General features: G+C 44.1%; 1 protein-coding gene across 1 annotated transcript in view; it reads left to right on the forward strand.

The window, feature by feature from the left end:
• The window catches only part of ANO2 (anoctamin 2), a 504,048-nt gene that overhangs the window by 171,132 nt on the left and 306,339 nt on the right, over positions 1 to 26,577 (forward strand). The window contains exons 7-9 of the mRNA XM_006891290.1: positions 2,987 to 3,042; positions 4,592 to 4,633; positions 10,582 to 10,646. Coding sequence (XP_006891352.1) covers positions 2,987 to 3,042; positions 4,592 to 4,633; positions 10,582 to 10,646 — 163 coding nt within the window. The remainder of the gene's footprint in view (positions 1 to 2,986; positions 3,043 to 4,591; positions 4,634 to 10,581; positions 10,647 to 26,577) is intronic.

Raw genomic sequence — 26,577 nt, forward strand, 5'->3', positions numbered from 1 at the left:
AAAAATAAAACTGGGGAAAATGTCAAAGCAAAGCACAAATACATCCGAGATATTGTATTCTCACATGTCATTATTAAGTGTCATCAAGACTGCTTTTGACTGAGAGAGAATGCATGTGACAGAATAGGCTGTAATTGTTATGAGAAAAAAGTTTTACTGTGGGGTTGAACTTCCAACCTTTTGGTTAGCAACCAAGTGCTTAAAACAATCACACTGCCATACAACCCCAGGGAAAATGCCACACTTGGGAGGGAATAAGTGTGAAAAAGCAAAGACTATGAAAATATCATCAACCCCACAGAATTCCTTAAAGGGACGTGGGGGGAAAAGGGATGTGGGGACTCTCAAGGGTCCCTAGACTACACGTTGATAACTGTTGTCCTACTGCCTCACCTCATATGTTTTATGGTTCAAATTGGCAGATAAGTTAGGCATTAAGTTGACACTGCCCTGTGATGGAACAGGAAAAGTCTAGAAATGAGTTCACGTAAAGTGCTGTGGGATACTTTGTCACATGCTTTTATGGCTTGTCATTACAACCATCCATAAACCATCCCTGTGCTGTTACTTAGTGCAGAGAGTCTCCACTGCTGACTATGGGCCATGGTAGTGATGGGGGCAATGGTGGAGGGTAGCTGGACTAGAGCTCTCTGAATCCCTGAGAACAGGAGGAATGTGAACTTTGAGAGCGTATTTGACAAAATGTAATTTTGTGTTTGCAAAGTGAAAAAGTAGTCTTTATATAAGAACTAAAGCTTGATTAAAGCTTCTAGTTCAGGAAGATACGGTGATCCTTAGCTGAGGGGTGGGTGAGATACTTAGCAAAAATTGATTTCGGCAATAGAATACTATACAGCACTAAAGAACAACTATATAACATGGAAGAATCTAGAGAGCATTATTTTGAGCAAATTAACTCAGTCTCATAAGGATAAAATACTGCATAAGACCATTTTTGTCAAAACAGAAGGATAACTAGTAAGATGTGGACAAAAGTCCAGAAGGAGAAGGGGAGGAGGGGAACAGAGGATGGGGAAGGGAGGAAATCAATAGGAGAACAGAGTTTGGTGAACAGAGGTAGGTGTGCGATATGAAGGAATTAGGAAAGATCCAGTGGAGACCTGAAAAGACAGGGTAATAGTAGCCAAAGATCAATGGTGATTCATTTTATAAAACACAATGTACGTGAGTGATCATTTGAAACACAATGTGAATGTAGAAATATATGAAACAATGTATGTGAATGATATACGATGTATATGAATTTTGTATTCAAAGCAGTATGTTGTTGTTGTTCTGTGCCATTCAGTCGCCTGCGACTCATAGCAACCCTATGGACAACAGCCCTAAACTCCGCTCTGTCCTGTGCCAATCGCACTGTCTCTGATATTCCCATCCTGATTACCCAAGTCACTGAATCATTCCACCTCATAGAGGGCCTTCTCCTCTTGTGCTGTCCCTCCACCCTACCAAGCATAAGGTCCCTCTCCAAGGACCAGTCTCTGCTTACAACATGTCCAAAGTATGTCAGACCGAGCCTCAGAATCCTTGCCTCCAAGGAGCTGCCCGGTTTAACCCTTTCCAGGATGAATCTGTGTTTTCCTAGCAGTCTGTGGTACCCTCAATACTCTTCTCCAGCACCACAGCTCAAAGGCATCAATTCTCCTTCTATCCTCCTTAGTCACTGTCCAACCACTCTGATGCATAACAAGTGATAGCAAAGACCATGGCCTGTATCAGACCCAACTTAGTCTCCAGAGAGACACCATTGCTCTTCAGTACTTGGGAGAGGTCCCTAACAGGAGACTTTCCCATCATAATACGTCTTTTAATTTCCTGGCTACTGGTGCCGAGAGTGTTGATTGTGGAGCCAAGCAAACTAAAGCTGTGAACAATCTCATTCTCTTCACCATCCATCCTGATGCTGCCAATTGGTCCAGTGGTGAGAATCTTTGTCTTCTTGACATTGAGCATCAATCCGTATTGAAGGCTGCAGTCCTTGACCTTCTGCAGCAAGCGCTTGAGGCTCGCCTCAGTTTCAGCAAGCAGGGTTGTGTCATCTGCATAATGCAGATTGTTGTTGTTGTTATGGGCCGTCAAGTCACTTGTGACTCATAGCAACCCTATGTACAACAGCCCTAAACCCTGCTCTATCCTGTGCCAATCTCATTGCCTCTGACACACTCATCCCGATTACCCCAGTCACTGAATCAGTCCACCTCATAGAGAGTCTTCCCCTTCTGCGCCATCCCTCCACCTTCCCAAGCATGATGTCCCTCTCCAAGGACCTCTCCCTCCTTACAACATGTCCAAAGTATGTCAGATGAAGCCTCAGAATCCTTGCCTCCAAGGAGCAGCCTGGTTAACCCTCTCCAGGGTTAATGTGTTTGTTTTCTTGGCAGTCCAGGGTACATTCAGTACTCTTCTCCAGCACCAGAGCTCAATTCTCCTTCTATCCTCCTTAGTCACTGTCTAACTCTCTGATGCATAACAAGTGATTGCAAAGACCATAGCCTCTATCAGATGCACCTTAGTCTCCAGAGTGACACCATTGCTCTCCAGTACTCTGGAGAGGTCCCTAACAGCAGACTTTCCCATCGCAATATGTTTTTTTTTTTAATTTCCTGGCTACTGGTGCCAAGAGTGTTGACCATGGAGCCAAGCAGACTAACGTTGTTAACAATCTCAATCTCTTGACCATCCATCTGATGCAGATTAGAATTAAAAAAAAAGTTGTTGTTAGATGCCATCCAGTCAGCCAGGACTCATAGCGACCTTATGCACAGCACACCTGAAGTCTGCCTTGTGCTGTCCCATCTTCACCATGCCTGCTACACGGGAGCATGTTGCTCCAGTGACTGTGTCAATCCATTTGCTGAGCATCACTGACCCTTTACCCTTTTAAGCATAATGTTCTTTTCCAGCTATTGGCCTCTCCTGTTGAGAAACTCCTGCCCTTAAGTGACTATTTTAATCTCTTTTGTAGGTATTAACTCTCTGATAGCAAATAATATATATGAAGCTGCCTATCCTCTTCATGATGTAAGTATCCCACCTACCCCCCAGATCTGTGTGTTTCTTGTAACCTTTAAAAGTTGAAAACTATAGCCAGCCCCTTGGGCAGCTATGTGAAAAGCTAAACCAGAGTGAATCATGGACAGTTAAATACCTTGATCACTCTAGACTATTCACTGCTGACCAAAATAATTTAAACTGTCTCTCCAATTATTTTCCCAGACTGTGACAGAACTGGTTTGTGTCTGACCTTTCCTTATGCCTCCTGACTCTGTAGTAGGTGAATAGTGTGAAAATTCAGATGTGCATGTATATTATTAAAAGGACAAGGTGGTGGTATGGGTGGGTAGGTAGAAGGGAAGTCAAAGGCCAAGATAACAGGCAACCTCATTTCAGTGGTTTCAGACCCACAAATGGAAGTGATATTATTTTGGTGTGATTCTTTTGTAATGATGTGAGATTCTTCATCATTTTGTGGGTCAGAGCTCTCTCTTTTAAATTTAGTATTTTTGAGGAAAAAGAGCTTAACAATATTTTTAAAAATATACAATTGTTTGATTAAGCTAAGAAAATAGAATAACCAGAATCAAAGCTTTCCTTGACTGGAGGTAATGTTTTGTACACACCATGGTAAAATGGTACTGTTCTTCAAGGTGATTCCTGAAGAACTTACGTGGTCTTTGAGCTAAATGCTTTATGTGTTCACAGTTGACCTGATTGGTTGTGGCTGAGCCATATGCCACACAGGGATGCTTAAGAAGCCAGTAAAGTAGGATCCCTGACTTCCCTAATGGGAGTTTGTTGTCATTGAGTACCATCAAGTCAGAACCGACCCCTAGCTGACCCCCCAACAGGTTTTTAGAGGCAGTTAATCACACGGGAGGAGATTGCCTGTCCTCCTGTGGAGCAGCTCATAGATTCCAACTGTGTGCCTTCAGGATTGCAGTGCAGATTCTTACCCTTAGACCACCAGAGCTCCCTAATGGGAGTTTAACAGATAGAGTCTCACAGATTTCTTTACTTGGTGCAAGTGTAATGTTATGTTCTGCCCAGTTTCAAAGAAGGGAGCTCTGATGGTGTAGTCTGTAGCAATTTGCACTATTGTCTCAAAGGCTGCCCGTCTCTGATGGTTTGAATCTGCCAGATACTCTGAAGAAGAAAGATGGACAGTCAGTCCTCTGTTTCAGTTTACAGCCTCAGAAAGTCACTATGAGTCAGAACCAACTTGATGGCAGTGAGATGTTCATGAAATGTTAGCCCAGGCACAGGCTCTATCTACCATTGCATTTGCTATAAAGAAGGTCCAACTTGATCTCTAAAGCATGTGAAGGGGATCATCTTTGTGTGACAGCTTATCCAGAGTCATTCTTGCAAGTACTGATAGCTAAGAAAATGGAACACTGGCCACCTTACTGTGCCATGCTTTCTACTTTCCTTAATTGGGACTGAAAGAGATGGTGTGAAAAACAAACCACCACCACCACCACCACAAACAAAACACCTTTTTCATTTTGTACCCGTTTTAAAATTTACTGTATAATCCATTGGCTTAACCCAGCATCTCTCTCTCCCACAGGGTGAATATGATAGTCCAGGGGATGACATGAATGATAGAAAGGTAAGCCTGTCTTTTGTCACAATGAGCAGAGGGACACTAATTGCTTTGGGCACAGAAGACCATGGGTGGATTTGGAGCTGCAGAGAAATTTTCTAAATAGTCTATCTCCCAGCTAGTCTACCTTAACAGGTCTGCTCCCACCCATCTCTCCCTCAGGGAGGCATTTGGAAATGTGAGGGGCATTTCTGATTGTCACAATAATTTTTTAGGTATTTAGTGTCTGGTCTGAGGTAACTATACTAACTGCTCTAAAACATATCCAGTAGAGAGGCTGGAAGCAGAGGGATGTGGATGTGTGGGGGAAGGGGCTTAATCATTGGATTGTACAATTTGATGGGTGAGGGGGTGAGGGAAATTGAAAGAATTTGTTTGTATTTGTATTAGAATTTTGCAAATAAACTAGTAGAAAATGAAAAAAAAAGGGGGGGGGGAATAGTTCCATAGGAGCATTCTCCCATCCCATGTGATAACAGAGCCACAACTGAGAGACACTCAAGTTCCCAAGTTCCCTATTTTATAGACAGAGAAACTGAGGCATAGAAAGGTTGGGTACCTTGCCCAAGATCACACTGCCACAGTAAACAGAGCACTTGGAACGCTCTTCTGACTGGATTGGATTCTGAAATTCAACGCTCCTGTTAAAAATGTATTTTTATCCATGCCAGGATGGCTCTTTTGGATCATCTTTAAGCTATTCACTTTACCCTTTGGGTATGCAAATGATCTATAGTCCAAGTTACAGATGAGAAATTGAGAGAGGACGGCTTAGTGAGACTGGATATTCTGGGCGGAGGAACTGGAGGTTACATATGGGTGAAACCAAGTTTCCCTCTAATGACAGTCGCAGCTCCTGGCTATACAGCTCATGGTAGCTTTTCACTCAGAGTTCCTTGGATTTGCTGATACACTGCAAATTTAGATGTGTTCTCCTCCCCGGGATGACCTGCCACTCTGGACATCCCCAGCCTCTTTGGGAGGGATCTTCTGCTCTATCTGCTGTCAACCCTCCTCATACTGTTTTCTCACCCAGTTTCTCGAAGTCTTCAACAACTCTAGTGAACAGAGCAGGGTGGGCGAGGGTGGGATGGATGAGGAATTGCAGCCCAAGACGTTTCCCTCCCCCTAACTCTGTTGTCTGGAAAATCATTCATCCCCCAAGTTGCCTTTTGAGCAGCCTTCTTTTTATCCTGCCTATTAGTCCCTGTTATGAAGTGTTAAGTATTAAAAACATAAAAGGTCTTTTCCAGAAATACTGCCGTGATTGCTTACACATGTCCTCTCGTTGCCTGCCCAGGGAATCTGCTGTAGTATTTCGATGTCTTACCCTCATCTGTTTTCTATCTGATGCTAATAGTCTCGGTGTTTAATTTCCTGAAAAGTCCCGGATCAGATTTAAAGGAAAAGGAGGAAGCCTTTTTCTCCACATCTCACTTCTCTTACCCCAAACATTTTTATCCTCCTACTCTCTAAATTCACATTCTTCCCCTTTAAATAGTAATCACCAACCATTGCCCACTACGAAAGTCCCTGTTGGGTGGTGGTGGTGACCCCAGCCAATCAAAGTAGAGCATTACCGGAACATTCCAGGGACCTGGAACTCATGGGAGAAATCAGTCAGCCTTGTGTTATCTATTCTAATAGAGAAGTGAACACTAGACAATTGAAAATACGTTTGTATGTGTTTGAGGAATAATAAATTATTACTATCAACAACAGTAATATGTTTTACCAAAATATGTTCCCTTGTAGAAAATGATTTGCTTAAACTCAGTTGTGTACTGAGTAGATCATAGCTGGCTGAAGGTATAGGTATTGGTGGATAATCCTCGGTCAGTGTCAGAAGGAGGCATAGTGAAGACGAACAAGTGTCTTTGAAGTGTGAGGCTTTCTTTCTTGTGGCTTTCCCTCAGGTTTGCTGGCCACTGCTCAAGTTCTCTTTTCCCCTGCTAGAGGTATGGTTAGAGAAGTAACTTTTGTTGACAGTGGGGGATAAGAGAAGCCATAAGTGGGAGGTGAAAACTTTTTCTGTCCCTCTTGTTGGGAAAGGGATGCCCTTCCAGGAGAGGAGACTGATTGTAATGTTTATAAGTGATGGCATAGTGGGGACTGAGAAGCCTGAGTCCATAACCCAGCCAGTGCTCACAATCTGTTGACATGACTACATGTACTGGACCCTTTTCTATGGTTTCATTGGGGCATATGTAAGGGTGTGTGTGTGTGTGTATTTATCTTCTAAAGAAGGAAGTAAAATCTAGTTTCCTTTTGTTGTTGTTAAGTGCTGTCAAGGTGGAACTGATTCTTAGCTGTCCCTCTAGTGGGGTTTCAAAGGTTGTAAATCACTTAGAAGGAGGTTAGCCATCTTCCCTCTCTCAGTAGTAGTTGGTGGATTTATATCATCTTGGCAGTCAATTCCTTACCTGCTCTGGTGGTGCATTTAGTAGGGAGTTGTGCTTCTTACCCACTGGCCATGCTTAGGTGATGGTTCGAATCCACCGGCGGCTCTGTGGGAGAAAGCTGGAAAATCTCCCCTGGTGATTGGGCAGTCGCTACAGCTTCAGAAACCCAAAGGGGGATCTGCTATGAGGATTCCCCACTCAGTGGCAAGGAGAGAGAAAGAGAGAATGGGACTGTAATAGTGCAGTGTTCTTAGAGGTGACTGTGGAAAGGGATTTCGTTAGAATTTTGGTCTAAATTGTCTGCGTTCAAAACTGTGAAATTTGGAGAGGGTTCACTGAACAGTAGTTAGAGTAGAATGACTGCTCTGGGAGTCTGTAGAGATGGTTCTCAGGGGTCTCCCAAGCTTTCCAGGCTTCCATAACCTGGGTATTCTCCTCTACTCTTTTCTGAACTTGATGGCTGTCCCATGAGTGCCCTGGACTCATCTTAGATGGATCCAAGGTGAGCCTGAAGGCCCCTGAGGATGACAACCCTTCCACTCCAGCCTACCTGGAGCAGTTGCGCAACCTCAGTGACTCAGCCTCTGTCAGAAGCAGGAAGTCTCCCTCACTCCTAGAAGGCAATTAAGAAGAAGCTCCCTCTCTCCGGAGAGCAGGGCTTTCCTGCCTTCTTTGAAGCCAGGGCTTCAGGAAGAGAGAATAGCCTGGGTGTAAAGGAGTCCTTCCTGACTTCTAGTAGCTGCCTCCTTCTGTGTTTACCAGCCTTTTCCTGGTTCCTCAAGGATCCCAGAGACATGAAATGTCCCCATCTGTTTGGCCACTGCTTGCTTCTACGGCTTCCTTTTACAGGAGAGAACACAAGAAACAACATTGTGATGTGATTTTCTTTGTTGTTGTTGTTGGGTGCCATCAAGTTGGCTAGAACTCATAGCAACCTGGTGATTTTCTTTAGCATTGCTTAAACCTTTGGCATTGGCATCTTCTAGGTGTTGTAAGTGATTGCTTTCTGCAAGAGATTGTTAGAAAATGACCCATGAAAAGACAGAGTACTGAACTTTTAGAAACCTACCTTTCTGACAAGAAAGGTACATTTCTTCTAGTTTCCACTTATAAAGTTAATCTTATCACCCACCCTGCCCAACTCCCATTTTACTACTGAAGACGACAAGACCTAGACAGTGGAAGTGACTTGCCGAAGGTTATGACAGGTCAGTACAGGATCTGGAGCAGAGTCTACATCTCTCCAGTCCAGACCTCCCACCCTCTATTCCCCATGAGTGCCTCTGAGTTTGCTATAGCTGGCATCTTGCTGCCTGAGGACCTAGTGACTTGGGAGATGACTAGGAATGACAATCATCTTGCTATTCTTGGATGACGGTCATTGTAAAAGGTTTTAACACTCAACTTGGTCAGCTAGTCTCCTATCAAATGGGAAACTAAACTTGATACTTGTCCAAGTTCATCTAACAGGGTCAGTCAAGTGAGTTAAGGTCAGACAGATACACTTGGAATTATACCTGTGGCTTCCAAAGTAAGGGGCATTAAGGAGTGATCTACAGAACCTTCCTGCTCTTGGATAGCTCAAAGAGAGAAAGTGGGTAGATAAGAACTGTATTGAAAGATACTCAATGCTGAGGTTTTAGAGGCCTTGTTACAAGTTACCATGGCCATCTACCTGCACTATATTTCCATCATGCTTAGGATCATGGGGCAAAGCCACCTGAGCAAGCCTCCTTTCAGCATGATTTCTAGTCTATTCTGTGATCCTGGATTGCCTTCTGCATGATCCACTTGACCTCTAGCCATGTTATGATCAATGTCACCGCATAAGGGAAGGAGCAGCCTCATTCTCACCCCCCTCTATGCCTCTTTGAAAGGATGTGTGAGCTAGTGGGAGCAGAGGCAAGTGGACATCCAGGCATACTTGTTACATCACCTTCAGCATTTGGTGCTGGGTAGCTCTAGCTCTCTTATAAGGGGCTGCCTAATGGTTCCCTCCTTTGTTTAGACCCTTCTGTATTGAGCTCAGATAGCACTCTTACCTTCTCTCTGTACTCACTGAATATTTTACTTTATGCCCAGAGAGAACCAGCCTAAAAATGGGACTTTGGAAATTTTTCACAGCAGCTCCTGGATGCAATCAGGGCTGAGACTTTGATCTCGGATTCAGTTTAGGCCCGAGCCCAAACTGTGTCTTCCCTTAGAGTCAGATATCTGTTCTTGGACCCCAGTTTTGGTTGAACATGTGACTTAGAGGAATTTGCTCCAGAGGTGAGAGCCTAGGAGCCTGGCAGTGACGTCCTACAGCCCTCAAGGGGGGGGCCCTGCCTGTATCTCTTGACGCAAGCTGGCCTCTCTTGGGTCCCTAAATGATGTCACTGTGACAACCAGGTGCTAGTGAGTCTGGGGTTTACACTTGGGAGAATCAAAACCAACTGCAGTAGAAGAAACACCCAAGATGGGGGAACGGTAGTGATGGAAGAAATGGAATAAAAACAATAAGATCAGTCTAGGTGTTACCTCCCTGAAATAAACAACCTCCAAAGTGATGAATTCAGACTGTCTCTTCATGCCCTGTATAACCTCATTTATGTCTGGGTTTTGCAAATGGAAACAACAGTGGCTGCAGTTTGCCCTGTTGGGATTTATGTCATTTCTGGTTTTATTGTCCAGTTGTTGGGATGCACTATGACAACGAAAGTTTATATCCATTAAGTAGGAACACTCGTTCTCATTTCAGTTTTAATATAAAGTCTTTAAATGTTCTTGTGTAAAAAGGATAGTACTATTTATTGCTGGTGTTCAACTAGATATCCAAAATAGCTTATTAAATAGTGACAGAACTTATAAACCCTGTGTGAAGAGATGTAATGTGTAAGAAGAATAAAGAACACAACAAGAAAACAATTTTATTATAATACATCATTTATTATAAACAGTATTATTAGGTACCTCAGCATGGATAATAACATTGTGTCTAATTGATAATACATTATTCAATCACTATCAATAGATAGTTATCAGATCTTTATAACTCACATTTATTTATGGGAAGGAATGAGAAGCCGGTTTCTTTAGCCTTTAGTCATTTTTTCTGTGTTTCTCTAGCAAATGGGTTTGTTATAGTTGTTGTTATGTGTCATCAAGTCTCCTGAGACTCATAGCCACCCTATGTACAATAGTCCTAAACCCTGCTCTATACTGTGTCAACCGTATTGTCTCTGACACACCTACCCCCATTACTCTAGTGACTGAATCAACCATCTCATTGAGGATCTTCCTCTCCTTTGCTGTCCCTCCATCCTTCCAAGCATGACGTCCCTCTCCAAGGACTGGTCCCTCCTTTCAACATGTCCAAAGTATGTCAGACGCATCTTCAGAATCCTCACCTCCAAGGAGCAACGCAATCTGACCCTTTCTAGGATGAACCTGTTTTTCTCATAGCAGTCCACAAATGGGTTTAGGGGGATAACATTTTTACTTAGTATAATCAACCAGATAAGGTTGCCTCTCAATTCCTAATTTGTTATTGTATTTTTTTGTCTTTTTCAGTTGCTGTACCAAGAGTGGGCACGTTATGGAGTGTTTTATAAGTTTCAACCTATTGACCTCATCAGGTAAGAGGTAGGATGGGACTCTTGGGGAGCTGCAAACCTTAAAGATTTACTATCAACTCTTTTGAATTCTGAGAGTCTGTGGGTCAAGCAGAGCTTGCCGTGAACCCAGCTCCATGTCTTATGGGTGAGGAGGCAGCTGGTGGCAACAGAAGCAAAGTGGCTCCACGGGGGCAGTGAATAATGTGGCTGATAAACAAAGCTGCTTTCTCGCGTCTCCGCACTGTTGTAGCTCTTCTTCTCTCTGCTCTTTGGGAGAAGTGAGTGGAGCTATCTCGCTTTCTCATTTCTTTCTGGTTCATTCAGTTGTCTGAAAGAAGAGCTTGGCTTGAGCAGACTTGTGTTATTGTCCAAGTATTGGACCGAGGAAGGGAAGAGATGGCAAATCACATGAACAATAAAGCGGGCTGGCCTAGGGGCAAAGTTGGTGTTTTATGCCTTCTCTAGGTTATACAGGAGGTGAGACTGGTCTCGGGATTCTTTACTTCAGTGAAGAAGAAGAGGAATTCTCTTAGAGATGATGTCCAGTGCCTGGCATCTTGGGGTGTGTGTGTGTGTGTGTGTGTGTGTCAACTTTTATATAACATTGGTGAAAATACTTTGAAAGAACTTACTGGAATACAGTGGATCTGACTATTATAAAATGAGGGTTTAGAAACCCAGCTTCGTCTCTGCCTGTAGTGTTGGGGGGCCATGCAATGAAATGAGGACTCCCTGCACTGGGGGTTCTCTTCCACGTCCTGCTCTATGTGCTGCTGTTTGTTTGCACAGTCTTATTTCTTCTCTGGTCTTTAAGATCCTGATTTTCCTAAGCTGGGAGGTTGAACTGAGGGATCAGGGAGGTGGTTTAGTACAGCGTGCTCATTTGAAGAAGATGGGAGTTTGAACTTGCAGGGGGAGACCTCATGGGCTGACCTGGTGGACTTACTGCCACATAGTCACTTGTGGCACTTGAGTTAATGAATAGGCCTGCAAATGCAGGGATGGCTTCTGGCTGATTGCCCCAGACAGGGACTGTGAGAGGAGGGAGGCAGCAGCCAGAAGAATTGAGTCCAAAGGGACGAATTCCAGCTTCTTCTTGGGAAAAAGAATGCAACCACGGGGCCAGAGTTTGGGCAAGTTCACCTCCTACACAGCCACAGTGATATGATGGGCCTCCCAAGGATCTGGGAGCCTGGTCTCATGTCTCCTGACAGCAGGTGTTTGTTCCAACTGAAGGCTGTTAACTGAAGTGCATAAGTTGGGGAACTGGGGCCTGAGATGCTTGTGACCCCAGCCTGTCGCCCAGCACCTCCCATTCCCTGGCTGCCTCTTAGGCGACATAGGCCACCTAGACTGTTCTCTGGGTCACACCAAGGCTACTTCCTCCATTCCTGATGAGCTTTGATCTTTCTCTCTGGATCTCAAGTGGCCACCCACTTTGTCGCCTGTTTTCTCTAAGTACCAGTTAGTTTTTAAAAGTGTGGTTAAAAAAGACAAGAAATATATATATATTTTCTCCCATTTCAGAGAGCCCTGTCTTGCCCCCCGCCCGAGGCTTCAGGTGACTCACTGCCAGCTACTTGGGAAATGACTCCAGTGTGCACTCGGTTTGGCCACCAAAGCAGTATCACCTGCAGGGGGAGAATTGCCTTTGGAGCTGAGCCCTGTTTTGGGGTCTGGCATTTCCTGAGGACTCTAGAAACCCAGTGGAGCTCAGATCTGTCTAAACCCAGCTAGAGGGGGCATGGAGATTGTCCCTTACTCATCACAGATCAGAGGACCCAGGCAGCTCTGGAGACCTCTGGGAGGGGGAGGAAAGTTGGAATCTTGGGGACATAGATTAGTGTGTCGCCAGGTTGGAAATGTCACTGTTTACACAGTGGTATGAGAATCGCCTTCCTGGAAGGTGACAGCAATAGGAGGGTAGGAGAGAGGGAAGGGGCAGAGCCTTTAGGGGCACAGGAGAGCAAAAGAGGGAGGGAAGCTGAGAGAAGGCACAACCTAGAGAATGGAAGAGCAGAAACTGGGAGAGGATGTGAGCGAGTCCCTCTCACCCACCATGCCCCTCCCTAACTGTCACTATTCCCTTCCCAAATGGTCTCCTTGATCTCTAATTCTGCCAGTCACCTCCTTCCTTCTTTTCATCCTAAACACTTTTATTTCAGTGGTCCTGAGATGCCTTCCTGACACCAAGACCTCTTCAGGCCATTTCTCTCTCCTGTTACTTCATCATCTTTGCTGCCAGGTTATGTTGTAACTAGCCCTTTCAACCATGAAGCCCAGTGTCTCCCTCCCCAGGCAAGGCCATGGTGACTCCCCTGAGCCATCACTGGCCTTCACTTGTGGCAGGTTTTATTCCATGACTTATTTCTAATGTGAATTTTACCCTTTCTCTGCTTAAAATATAAGTGTTACAGTAGTCTAGGGAGCTCTGGTGTCCAGTGGCAAGAAGCTACACTGCAATCTCAAAAGCATGTGGTTCGAGGCCACCAGCTACTCCATAGGAGAAGGATGGGCAGTCTCCTCCTGTGCGATTAACTGCCTCTGAAAACCCACAGGAGGGTCAGCTATGGGTCAGTTCCGACTCTTCGGGACACAACAACAGGAACAACAACATCCTGAAGGATAGATAGAAGAAAGGGAATGTGACATAGATAATTCACACAAAGGCCTGCCCAAGGCATTTCCTCCTACTTCTTTGGCCATTTGTTGTTGTTATGTGTTGTTGAGTCACTTGCGACTCATTTACCTCCATAATAACCTTGTCTTCCTCCTGTGACACCATAATGCTCCTCCAAACACCAGTCCTTTGGAACATTCTAAACTCCCTTCCTAGGATCTTTGTGGCATGGTGATTATGTGCTTAGATGCAAACTGGCAAGTTGATGGTTTGCATCCACCAAGCAGCTCCATGGGAGATAAACCTGATGATTTGCTCTGTGACAATGACAGCCAGGAAATCCCTATGTGAGTGGTCCACCTCTACCAAAAGGGGTTCTAAGAGTAAAAACTCGACTTGATGGCGTCTCACAACAGCAGCAAAACACTTTCTGTTGAATAACTGGAAGCCCAGTAGAGGAGAAAGCGGTCTTTTGAAAGCCTTTGTATTAGCTATCTTGTCCCTTTTGCAACTTGGAACTTGAGCTTGCAGGTTTTAGACTCCTTTCCTAGATGCCTTTCCTAGATGTTTGGTGGCTGGAGGGGAGTCAGGGGTTTGTCCTTGCTAATCGCACCCGCTGCACCTTCACGCATGCCCAGCAGGCTGCACTGTGAGACTGCTCATGGATTTCTCCCGGGCTGATAGCCTCTCCTCCCTGGATCTTGCCTTTCACTCTGGCCCTGCAGGCCTGAGCTGTGCTAGTGTAAGAGTAATCTGGACAGTTCTTTGGGGAGGCATTCACTAGGGTCCCCGTTGAATGAATGCAGCCCAATTCACAAAATACTCTCCTGGAAACTTGCAGGCAGCAGCTCTTAAACCGTGAGAGAAACAAAGTTTTCTTAAATAGAAATGATGCCTGATCTGGAGGGACATGCCCCTTGACTACTTTTTATGATCTATAAGAAGGTCCTGATAGGGAAAGCAGTACATTTCTGCCCTGTGTCCTCGTTTAATGCCCCAACACCCAAGGAGGGAATTAAGTTCTCTTCTTTGGGATAATTCCGAGGCCTTAGTCTTTTGAGTTGTACAACGCTGATCCAATTTTGAAAACTCCAAAAATAAGGAGCTCTGGTGATGTAGTTAGTCTGCAGTGAGTTGCAGGGCTAGTCCAAAAGACCACACTTCTCTGATGGTTCAAATCCACCAGCAGCCCTGAGGCAGATGAATAAACCCCTCTCATGCAATTTAGTTAGGACTATAGTTTGTCTTTTCCTTAAAATTAGCATCTGCTCACAGGCTGATTTTTTTTTTAAGCGTCTGGGTTTTGATAGAGATGAGACAAAACAATAGGCCCCAAATCTCATCTGAGTTTGATTTAGTTCTTGACTATGTATTGCTGAAACTGATATCCAGAAATCATTGCATTTTCTGCGTATCTACCACTACCTGCTAAGAGCATGAAGTAGAGAGAATAGTAATAGCGTGAAGAAGAGAGGGGTGCCCAAGGCTGCCGGGTCTCAGGGAGAGTTATAATGTAGCTTTGGAGAGTCAGTCAAGGCAGTAATCCGCCAGCTTCATTCACGATACCAGGTCAGGATTAGAGTCTGGAGAGAGACAATTGGCCTTTTTTTCATCCATCTCTCTCAGGGATGCCCCCCTCTACAAGTGAGACTTCCTGCATTTAAATCAGGTCAAGGCCGGAAGCCTGTCCGTGTGCCTGGAGATAGTGGAATCCTCTTGAAGCCTGGAGATTTGAAGCCACTGCCACAGTTAGGTGACAGTGATGCCAAAGGAGTTGTGCCATCTCAAGAGCTTTATTTAATGCCCTTCCCCTGTGGACACCTGGTGTAACTCTACCCCTACTTTGCAACACATCTCTGCCATGCTAGAATCCTAGTCCTCACAAGGCTCGCCCACGGAGAACCTGCCCAGCCTGGTACCGCAAACATTTACTTTCCCTCCTATCTCAGCGTAAGGCTTAACGGTAGTTTGGTGCCTCCTTTTGGGTGGTTCTCACCTTCCGTGGAGGAAACTTGGGCTGCATTCTCAGCCAGTGCACCCCAGGCCCAGCTGCCACCTGTCAGCAGTGGCTCGTGTGCTGCTATCATGCCAAACTGGTTTTAGTGGAGCTTCCAGATACAGACAGACTAGGAAGAAAAACTTGGCCATCTGCTTTCAAAAGTCAATGAATGGAAACCCTATGAATCACTGCGGCCTGATTTGTACCTGATCATGGGGATGACAACAGACTTTGCAGTGGCTCCTTCCATTGTGTACGAGGTTGCCAGGAGTGGGGGGCTGACTTAAGGAGAACAGTGAGAACAGCCCTGAGACAGAGGCCCTTGTCCTTGCCAGGGTTCTGCAGGACTGCCACCAGCAGGCTGTGTCATTTGAGCCCTCTCTCCTTGTTTCTGGGCCCCACTTCTATTCTCTTGAAATGTGAGCCATCCAAATCCCTCCAGAGGGGAGGTTGAAGGGGCCACATTCTTTCTGAGAAGGCTTCTCAGCAGGCCAGGCTCAGTCATATGGACTGGACACCACAGCTGGTCTGGGGGAGGGAAAGGAAAGAGAGAAATGTTGACCAACCCATGATTATTTCCTGAGCCCTACTGCCTTCCCCTTGATCCTTCCCTGGGATTTAGAAAAGTAATTTTATAAATCATCTCAATACAATAAACACGTATGAATGCTAAGAAGTCTCTGTGCCTGGAAAATTATTGTTGTTAGGTGTTGTTGAATATGACTCATTGCAACTCTATGAACAACAGACTGGAACCCTGTCCTGTCCTGTGCCATCCTCATCATCTCTGAACACACTTGAGCCTATTGCTGCAATCGCTGTGTCAATCCATCTCATTGGGGGTCTTCCTTTCTTTCATTGACTCTCCACCTTTCCAAGTACGATGCCCTTTTCCAAGAAATAACCTCTCTTAGTAAAATATCCAAAATATATGAGATGGTACTTCTTCATCTTTGCCTCTAAGAAACACTCTGGCTGCACTGTTTACAAGATAGACCTATTTGTTCTTTTGGCAGTTCATGGAATACTCAGTACTCTTTTCCGCCACCACAGCTCATAAGTATCAATTCTTCTTCTGTCATGCTTATTTATTGTCTAGCTCTTAGATGCATAGCAGGTGATTGAAAAAATCATGATCTGTATCAGGTGACCTTAGACTTCAAACTGACATCATTGCTCTTCACTAATTTGGAGAGTTCCCTGACTGTTTCTGATCTGTTCAATAGTCATTGAATAAGTCAGCCTGTTAATGAAATCTAGCTGTAAACAACTCTCTCCTACTCTTCTCTTGCCCTTTTCCTTTACTGCTTGCTGCTGCACTCTAGTTTGTAGCTTCCCGAGTAGAGACTGGTGATCTTACGGTTGACTCATGGAAACAGGAGTTGGAGTATGGGACTTTCAGCCCAGATTCAAGCTTGCAATCAGAGACTGTTTTCAGTCTCCTGAGGGTAACCTTCCACATATCAGAATAGTCTTCAGTGGATGGTGGCTGTTTTTGATTAAGTTTCCTTCGTGTAGTCTTAGCCATATGGTACAGATGGTGGAGCCGAGGCACCAAGAAGCTACACACCTTCCCCATGACCACCCAGAATTTTATGGCACAGTGGGCTCTAATGCCTCCATGACCACGTTGTGCCATGTCTAACTTCCTGGGGAGGGACAGAAGCTGATATTATTCTGAAAAAATTAAAAGAAAACTGTATATTTAAGATTTCTTTGTTCTTATGCAGAGTCTCTGAGTGGTACAGACAGTTAAGCTCCCAACGGTTAACTGGAAAGTTGGTAATTCAAACCTGTCCAGATTCACCTCAGAAGAAAGGCTTGGTCATCTGCTTCTGGAAGAAAAGCTTACGGAGCAGTTTTACTCTGTGAACATGGACTTGCCATGATTCAGAATAAATTTGAGAGCAACTGCCTTCCTTTTGTGTGACACTTTATACAGTAAACAGTTAAGTCAGTGAGAATTCTGAGGGCCAACCATAGCATGCTAGGAGTAGAGGGAAGCTCAGAGATTTGACCCTGGAGTGAAGTAATGAGGAGTTCCTCTCCCAACATGCCGGTCTAACAAACAGGCAACCTTTGCTTGATTTTCATTGTGACCAGAGGCACCCTGGCTCAGGGGCAGCTTGTTTCTCTGGGGAACTTTGCTAGTCATTATGCATCCATGGAACCAGAGTGGGCATCCTGCTGACTTTCCCCTTTTTCTTTCAGTTCTGTTCCCTAAAACCACATGAGAAAACAGTGTTTTAAAAATAAAATAGGACAGCCCTTTAGGAATATGAAAATTGCTATTGTGTCCATAACAATTTTCATCCACATACATTTTCTTCTTTCCATAAAAAATACTCCTAATCCTTTCTCCACGCCACAGGACATGGGGTTTTCAAACAGTCTCATAACCATGATCACCCTCCTTGAGTGGCTCCTGAGTATCCGTCCTTTCACTGGCTCAGGAAACTTGGGAGAAGATCCTTATACTTGCCTCACGAATGTGATACTGAAGTCAGCACTTATTTTGCACTGACCATATATCCGATAGGAAACACTGATAGTCTAGTATGTAGGGAGTTGCTCTGTTAACCCAAACACCACACTTCTTTGGCAGTTCAAATACACTTGTGGCAGGTAGCCTCTTCCTGTATGATTCAGGCCTCAGTAGCCCAGTGGAGTGTGAGCTATGAGTCAGTTCCTACTCCCTGGCAGTGAGAATTATTATGTATAAAATACTCATTCTGGGATTATAAAAATGAAATTGTGATCCTACTCTCAAGGACTCCATGATCAAAGGAAAATCGGCAAGTTTATAGAGGAATATTGACCTTTTCTGGGAAATAGACAAACAGGTAGAGAAACTTTTCAAAAAAAAACCAAAAAACTGTTAAGTTTGTAAGAAAACAGTATATGGAGAAGATTAAGGGGAGAACTGACCCCTTAAATATATTTCTGTGATAATGGACACAGGGATACTAATCATATGATAGACAAAGATTGATGAAAGCACTTGTAGCTCTTTCTAGAAAATTCCGCATGATATGTCATAGCGCCCTCTGAACTTGATGATTCTCAGAAAACATTTTAGAAACCAGAGTAGGAGCGTGTCATTTAGGAATCTGCCAAATCACGGCAGAGCCTCTTATGTCCAACTGAACGCATCATACCTAAAGAAAAAGCCAGCCAGAGTGGAAATGTTTCAGAGAAGAAAATGTTACGTGGCCAAAGATTTTTAGAGGCATAGATTTGAAGACAGACCTAAAGAAAAGGAGCTTCTGCCTACATTATGCTTGCTTGCTGAAGGTGAGGAGGACCTGAAGCACTTGCTGCAGAGGATCAAGGACTACAGCCTTCAATATGGACTACATCTCAACATCAAGAAAACAAAAATCCTCAATACCAGACCAATAGGCAATATCATGATAGATAAAAAAAAAAAATTTAAATTGTAAATAATTTCATCTTGCTTGGATTCACAGTCAACACCTTTGCTGTCACCTACCAGCAGTCAGGAGATCAGGATATGTATAACATTGGGAAAATCTGCTGTCAGGAACCTCTCCAAAGTCCTGAAGAGCAATAATGTCAGTTTGAAGAATAAGGTGTGCCTGATTCAGACCATAATCTTTCCCGGCACCAGCTATGCATCTGAAAGCTGGTCAGTGAATAAGGATGACAGGAGAAGAATTGAAACATTTGAGTTATAGTGTTGAAGAAGAGTGCTCAATATTCCATGGTCTGCCAAAAGAACAGACAGATATAACTAGAAGAAATTGCAACCAAAGTGTTCCTTGGAGGCAAAGATAGTGAAGCTTCTTCTCACAAATTTTGAATATGTTATTCAGAGAGATAATTCCTTAGAAAAGGACATGATGCTTGAAAAGGTGGAGGATCAGTAAAAGAGAGCATGACCCTCAATGAGATAGATTGGTACATACAGTGTCTGTGGCAAGCGACTCAAATGTGTTGAAGATGATAAGGATGGTGCAAGATAGGATGGAGTTCAGATCTGTTGTTCACAGCTTTGATATGAGTCATATTCGACTCGGTGGCACGTAATAGCAACAACTTATTAAAGTAAGAAGACTCATCGAGTGAGCATGCATGTTCCTACTCACTATCAAAGTATTTGCCTAGGGACATTCCCTTAGACAAGGATCAGTGAGTTAAAAATAAAGAGTCCTTTCCCTTGTAAAAAGAAAATGAAAATAAAGAGAACCCAGTTTTAGGTTCAGCTTTATGTTGATGTAACCATTCTTTCTCTGAGCCTCAGTTTCCTTAGCTACAAAATAAGGGTCACAATGCCTGTTCAGCTTGTTTTCCAGTATAGTGGTGAGGGTATGAAACAGTGATGTATAAATACTGTAGTTGAGGGGCACAGGCCTGTTTAAGTAAAGCTATTATTTATCTGTCCCCTGGGGGATAATTCTAATATTCACCGAGGTAGTAAATTTTATACAATTCTTCAGTTCAAGGGCTTCAGCAAATACGATATATTCATAAGACAATATTTTTGTTTTATTGTGAACCAGCACACTGTACTTGTGCACTTCTTGTGTGTGTTATCTCTACTGCACCATGGCTAAATGTGGACAGTATTACCTCCAGTTTGCAAATGAAAATACAGAGCTCATTTCAAGTAAAGGGCTTCTTAAAGTCACAGAACTGGATTGTCTGATTTAGGTCCACACCTGTCTCCAGAAATTGGGTTTTGTTTTGTTCCATTGTCTAGCACTTTACCTACTTACTAGGAAAACCGAGTTTCTAGCTATTTCATGTTAGCCCTTTCCATCTTGGAGTGAACAGTGTATAGTCTTTATAGTCAGTGTTGCTCCCTGACCAGAGTCAATTTTTGCTTGGTCATATGATCAGTAGAAAGGTTTGGCAGTCTATGTGTGAAGAACAAGCCATTGAAAATCTCCTGGAGTACCATTCTACTCTGACTCACATTGGGTCATCACGTACTGGAATTGACTGTCAGGCAGTTGGTTAATATTTATTCTTCGCAAGTGCTTTCTCCAGACTGAAGTAGAGATTTGTGTTTATAGTTCAAATCCACCAGCAACTCCAAGGGAGAAGAATGGGCAATCTCCTATGTGTTTGTCAGCCTTCCAAACACCTGCTGGAGGGTCACCTGTAAGTCGGTTCTGACTTAACAGGCATGAGTTTGAGGTGTTATTGGGCAAAGCACAGCTTAGAGAAGGAAAGCGAATTCATATATTCCTGGCTGTGAGGTAGGAGTGAACACATCAAAGTTCGATTCTTCTCTGATTTTCTCTTCTAGGGAAACAGGACAAATCGTTCAGCCCCCTTAGTACAGGCTACAGTTTTCCTCCATTACATTGCCTTGATATAGAGAGAAGAGTCTTTTTATTTCCTTCACAAAACCTGTCGACTGTGTGATGGCAGGTGCAACCCTGTTTGTGGGAGGCAGGGGCCTCAGGTAGATTGTGGGGACTGAACTTACCCTAGAAGGAGAGAGAACCAGCATCTGGATGAGTTACCGTGGACACGGCCCAACTATTTGATCCCATGAGCTACTGTTCCGCCACGTGTCTCTGGAGTCCCTGGGCTCCCCATTCCTGCTAATGATATTCCCTTGAGTGATGTTCTCCACCCACACCACATGGGTATGTAACCAACATAAACAAAAAGAGTCTTAACACATTGAATAACATCGGCAGAACACACGTTACAACAACAACCGCAAGATAGCTAAATTTAATTAGCCCGGCGTGCCCAGGCTTTTCAAGCAGGCACATGCCTCTGTTTTAGTAATAGAAAACCACAGCATTTTGTGGGTCTGGAAGTCACAGACATAAGCAAGAGGCGGGGTGGAGGGGGTGGGGGGGAGAACCCTCAGGATCCTTACCTGGGAGATTCTGTCTTCTAGTACCTTTTTTTTTTTTAGTTATCTCAAAAATTTCAAAGACATTGGTTATTGGGTAACTGCCAGGACTTGCTGTCTGTCTGTCCTTGGAAAACTGGTTGAATCAGATGTGGACAGTTAGTGGTAGGAGTACTGATATGCACCTGAGTCACATAGCCTATAGAAGACTATAGAAAATGCTTCTGGAAGGTGCAGGCTCCAGAGTGGCTGGCTTGGCCTTGCCAGTTTCTTTCAAGTTGTCGTTGCTGGATACCATCATGTTGACTACAGCTCGACCCTCTCCTGTACCATCCTCACGCTTGCTGTCATGCTCAAGCCCGTTGTGCTTGTCACTGTGTCAATCCATTCTGTTGAAGATCTTCGTCTCTTTCTCTGACGCTTCACCTTTCCTGGCATCGTGTTTCTCTCTAAGGACTGGTTCTTCTTCAAACTATGCCTGGCGTAAGGGAGATGAAGTTTCACGACCCTTGCCTCTCTATCTTTCATAGAGTCTGAACTCTACTGAGCATGGCCAGAGGGAGACACAGGGATTGGAGGACTGGAAGTTTGAAATTTTCATTTGGGCATTTTAGTCAGGCTGAGGATAAAGGCAATAGCTTCATTTCCCAGCTGTTATCAATTTTAACAAAATAAAACAAATCCTTAGGTTGCTCGCATGCCTGATTTTCCTCCCTTGGTCAGGAGGACAAGCTGTTCAGCAGAAAGAAATGAATTGACCATATTCTGAGAGTATCCATTTGCTCCTCTTAGGAGCACCCAGTTGTCTGAAAGCTGACCTGATGCCTCAGGTAGATTCTTCTTTCTGTGTCTCAGGCCCATCCCATCTTCTTCAGTAAGGGCCCATCCCATCTTCTTCAGTAAGGCATTCTTCTTACTATGATCCACTTCCTCTTTCTGTCAAATCCTATGAGACCATATCCCGTATGGGTAGATTAGCCCTTCTGTGAGGATTTGACTTCTGTGAATGGTAAGGTAAGCTTAAGCCCTTTAATGATCCATCATTTTGCCAGAAGGATGCCATAAACATTGCTGTGGGTACAATAATTTAGAAATAAAAGACTAAAGCCATTGCCAGTGAGCCAATTCTGACTTCTAGCAGTCTTCCATTGGGTTTCAGAGGATGTAAATCTTAATGGGAAGAGATTTCCCATCTTTCTGCTGCTGGGGAGAGATTATCTATGGAGCAGGTAGTGTATTTGAACCACCAAAGATGTACCTTTGGTCAGCAGTGCAGCACATTACGGACTATGCTGTAAAACCAGACCTTTCCTCTTCCACTTCAGAAGACTCAATATACAAATGAGACTTAAGAGAACATGCACTTCAGTGTAACCCAAGATATTGGGTACCTTCTCCATGCAAGACCTGATTTAAGGTGCTAGAGTTACAATGGTGGACAAACTAGATAAGGACTGACCTTGAGAGGTCAACTAAACTGGAATACTTTGGAAAGTGGGCGTGACTGGTGTTTGTAATTAAGTTGAATATACTAGTTATCTATTGTCATGATAACACTGAGCGACAAGGCACTCAGTAACTTGCAACAGTCATTTTTCTTGTTCATGTATCTGTGGACTGGCTGGGAAAGTTCTTTTTCATGCTGAGAGTTGACTGGATTTGGATCCAGTTCTGTGCAGGTCTCTACATTTTCTTGAATGAGAAACTCTGTGGAGCGTACTCCTCCTGTGTTGGAGCACAGCAGCACAATGACAGAAATGAAAACTTGCATTCCTTTTTAAAGCATTTGCTCACTTCACATGTTGTTGTTGTGTGCTGTTGAGTCACCTGTGACTCATAGTGACTGTATGTACAACAGCCCCTAAACTTTGCTCTATCCTGTGCCAATCTCACTGTCTCTGACACACCTACCCCCATTACCCTAGTCATTGAATTAATCCACCTCATAGAGGGTCTTCCTCTCCTGCGCTGTCCCTCCACCCTCCCCAGCATGACGTCCTTCTCCAAGGACTGGTCCCTCCTTGCAACATGTCCAAAATATGTCAGACGAAACCTCAGAATCCTTGCCTCCAAATAACAGCCTGGTTTAACCCTCTCCAGGATGAATCTGTTTGTTTTCTTAGCAGTCCATGGTATATTCAATACTCCTCTCCAACACCACAGCTCAAAGACTTCAATTCTCCTTCTATCATCCCTCATCATTTTCTAGCTCTCTGCCGCATAGCATGTGATTGCAAAGACCATGGCCTATATCAGGCACACCTTGGTCTCCAGAGTGACACCATTACTCTTCAGTACTTTGGAGAGGTCCCCCCTAACAGCAGACTTTCACATCGCAACCCATCTTTTAATTTCTGGCTGCTGGTGCCAATAGTGTTGACTGTGGAGCCAAACAAACTAAACCTGTGAACAATCTCAATCTCTTCACCATCCATCCTGGTGCTGCCAATTGGCCCAGTGGTGAGAATCTTTTTATTCTTGATATTGAGCCTCAATCTATATTGAAGGCTGTAGTCCTTGACCTTCTGCAGCAAGCGCTTCAGGTCCTCCTCAGTTTCAGCAAGCAGGGTTGTATCATCTGCACAACGCAGATTGTTTATGAATGTTCCTCCAATCCTAATGCCACATTTCTTTTCATAGAGCCCAGCCTCTAGGATAATCTGTTCTGCATATAGGTTGAAAAGGTATGGCGATAGGACACATCCCTGGCATACGCCCTTCCCAATTTTGAACGATGCAGTGTTTCCTTGCTCTGTTCTGATGACTGCGTCCTGGTCCAAGTATAGGTTTTGCATTAGCACGGTCAAGTGTCCTGGGATTCCCATTCTTCTCAGAGTCAGCCAGTTTGTTATGATCCACACAAACACCTTTGCATAATCAATGGAACACAGACAGACATTCCTCTGGTATTCCCTGCTTTCAGCCAAGGTGCATCTACCCCTTCACATGGTCAACCACAATTCCATGGAACAGGGCATATACCCTTTCTCAAAGGAAAAGACTAATACAACAACTTAAATTCCCACCAACTGTGCTGAAATAGCAGATGTAAACCAAGACTGTTCTAGGCAATTCTAGAGCTATGGTCTTCCCTTCTAACCTCATGAAGCTTGTTATCTGGTAGGGAGGACTTCCTCTGAAAACCTGCTGGAGGGTTACCTGAGTCAGTTGCAATTTGATGGCTCACAACAAGAAACTATTTAGACACGGAGCTGTTATTATGTTGCCAAGGTCACATGACTTGTCAGCAGTAGAGGTTAGATTTTAATCCCTAGATATCATTCCTGAGTCAGATCTCTGCTATGTTACTATGCTTCTCTGTTTGTGGAAGGGGAAACCTCAGGCGCTGGAAGATTAACTGTGGTGGAGGTCACAGTGGGAGATGGGTTGAGAAGGGAACCACAGCCCAAGCCATGAAACATTTGTAGCCTGACTAAAGACTTCAGACTTTATCCTAAGAACAGTGGATTTGGTGTGTGTGGTGTATATGTGTGAGTAGAACTACATGAAAGGTTTGCTTTTTTAGAGTTTTTCTGTTTAAGGTACAGGATTACACACTTTATATCAACAAGATAGAGAGGTGGGAGGAGTTGATGATATGAGGGTAAGATAGCAAAATCTTGATGTCTCTATCATTGTGAAAGAATTTGTGGATGTGATTGTGGAGTATGCTTCTGTGTTGTTGTTATATGCTGTCGAGTTTCCTATGACTCATAGCAACCCATGTACAATAGCTCTGAAGCCTGCCCTGTCCTGAGCCAATCTCACTGACTCCAACTCACTTTACCCCCATTACTCCAGTTATTGTATCAGTCCATCTCATCTGAGGTCGTCCTCTCCTGCCCTGTCCCTCCACCCTTCTGATCATGATGTCCTTCTCCAAGGACCAATCCCTCCTGGCTACATGCCCAAAGTATGTGAGATGGAGCTTCAACATCCTAGCCTCCAAGGAGAAACTTGGTTTCACCCTCTCTAAGACAGACCTGTTTGTTCTCTTGATGGTCCATGATATGGTCAGTACTCTTCTCTAGCACCACAACTCAAAGGCATTGATTCTTCTTCTGTCATCCTTAGTCATTGTTCATGCCTCTGTACAGGTTCTCTTTTCTCTCCTCATCCCTCCACATGACAGTCAACCCACAGGGTTCTCTAGAAACACTGCAGTCCAGCAGTGTGACCCATCCCTTCCTTGTTTATCAGTGGTGATAATATTTAGTGGGAGTAATAATAGCCATAATTAACATTATTTCATGAACCTTCATTGTAACTTTATGAGGTTGGCAGAATAGTTCCCATTCTCAAGATGAGGATACTTAAGCACAGAGTAAATAAGCTCTATAATCCAGAGTCTCAAGCAGCATGATTCAAGAGCCCCTTATTGTCACTGCTTTTGCTATCTGTTTAAGGAGGAAAACTGTTGGTAAGACACAAGGATGTTTCTGGAAACTTAAGATATTCATTGGAACAGTGGAGGGTAATCGAGACGTCTGATCAGACTTTCTCACGAGTTTGTAATGGGGCACTAGACTATTTTAAAACAAATCCATATCCTTAGATGATAAGAGTAGCTTAGAAACTTTTGCCAGAGATGATAGAAACTTGGGAATTTTTAGATCTAGAGATAATTGTGAAAGCCATCCAAATTGGACCCTTTATTTGATAAAAAAAATAAATAATAAAATGGAGATTCTCATAACAGGAAAGAACAAGGAAACAGAGGAATCATGTCTGAGATCATCTTCACGTGTAGAGCCTTTAATCTGTGTCACTATTACCTGCTGAAATGTAATATGGGCTACATTGACCTGGAGGGGTGTGTGTGGATTTAGAGATGGTGGGTGATGTTCCAGGTAGGATGAGTTACACATTATCTTCCTCACCTGAAAATAAATAAATTGGGTCAGGTTATCTGTAATATCCCTCTAGGTCTAAGTATCGACCACTCTACTGAGATAGAAACTTGATCCAGAAGCTGCCCTGGAGGCAAGATCCAAGTTCTTATGGGGAAACCCCTTTGAACTAGAGCTTAGAACCCATGAGTCTGAGCTCTAGCTCTATATTCCATCCACGGAACTCACTGCTGTCCTTGGGGACTTCCTACTGTCATAGCCCTGGATTTTCTCCTCTTCTCTCCTTCCTGAATGGCCCCATTTCTGTTTTCTTTTGCTTCTGTGGCTTTGATCACATCTGGAGCATTTTGGAGAGCTGATGAGTGTGTGTTTTCCTGTTGGGACACATGGAGTATATCAGAGGCCCTTAAGCAACTCTGGACGAGTGGAAAAGTCTGCGTGGCATCCTAGGGGCTGCTGGCCTGGAGGATGGATGGCAGCTGCATGGCAGGGGACCTGGCATGAGGGCTGGACTGACTCTCTGGGAAGACTAGGAGGCCCGGCCTGGGTACTGCTGCTCCAAATAGCTTCGCATTGCCTTGGTGGGCCTGGTACAGGGAAACACCCCACCACCACACACACACACACACACACACACACGCGCG

This window comes from Elephantulus edwardii, unplaced genomic scaffold, assembly GCF_000299155.1.
Source record: "Elephantulus edwardii isolate Elephantulus edwardi_28Jun2011 unplaced genomic scaffold, EleEdw1.0 scaffold00096, whole genome shotgun sequence".
Classification (NCBI taxonomy): Eukaryota; Metazoa; Chordata; class Mammalia; order Macroscelidea; family Macroscelididae; genus Elephantulus; species Elephantulus edwardii.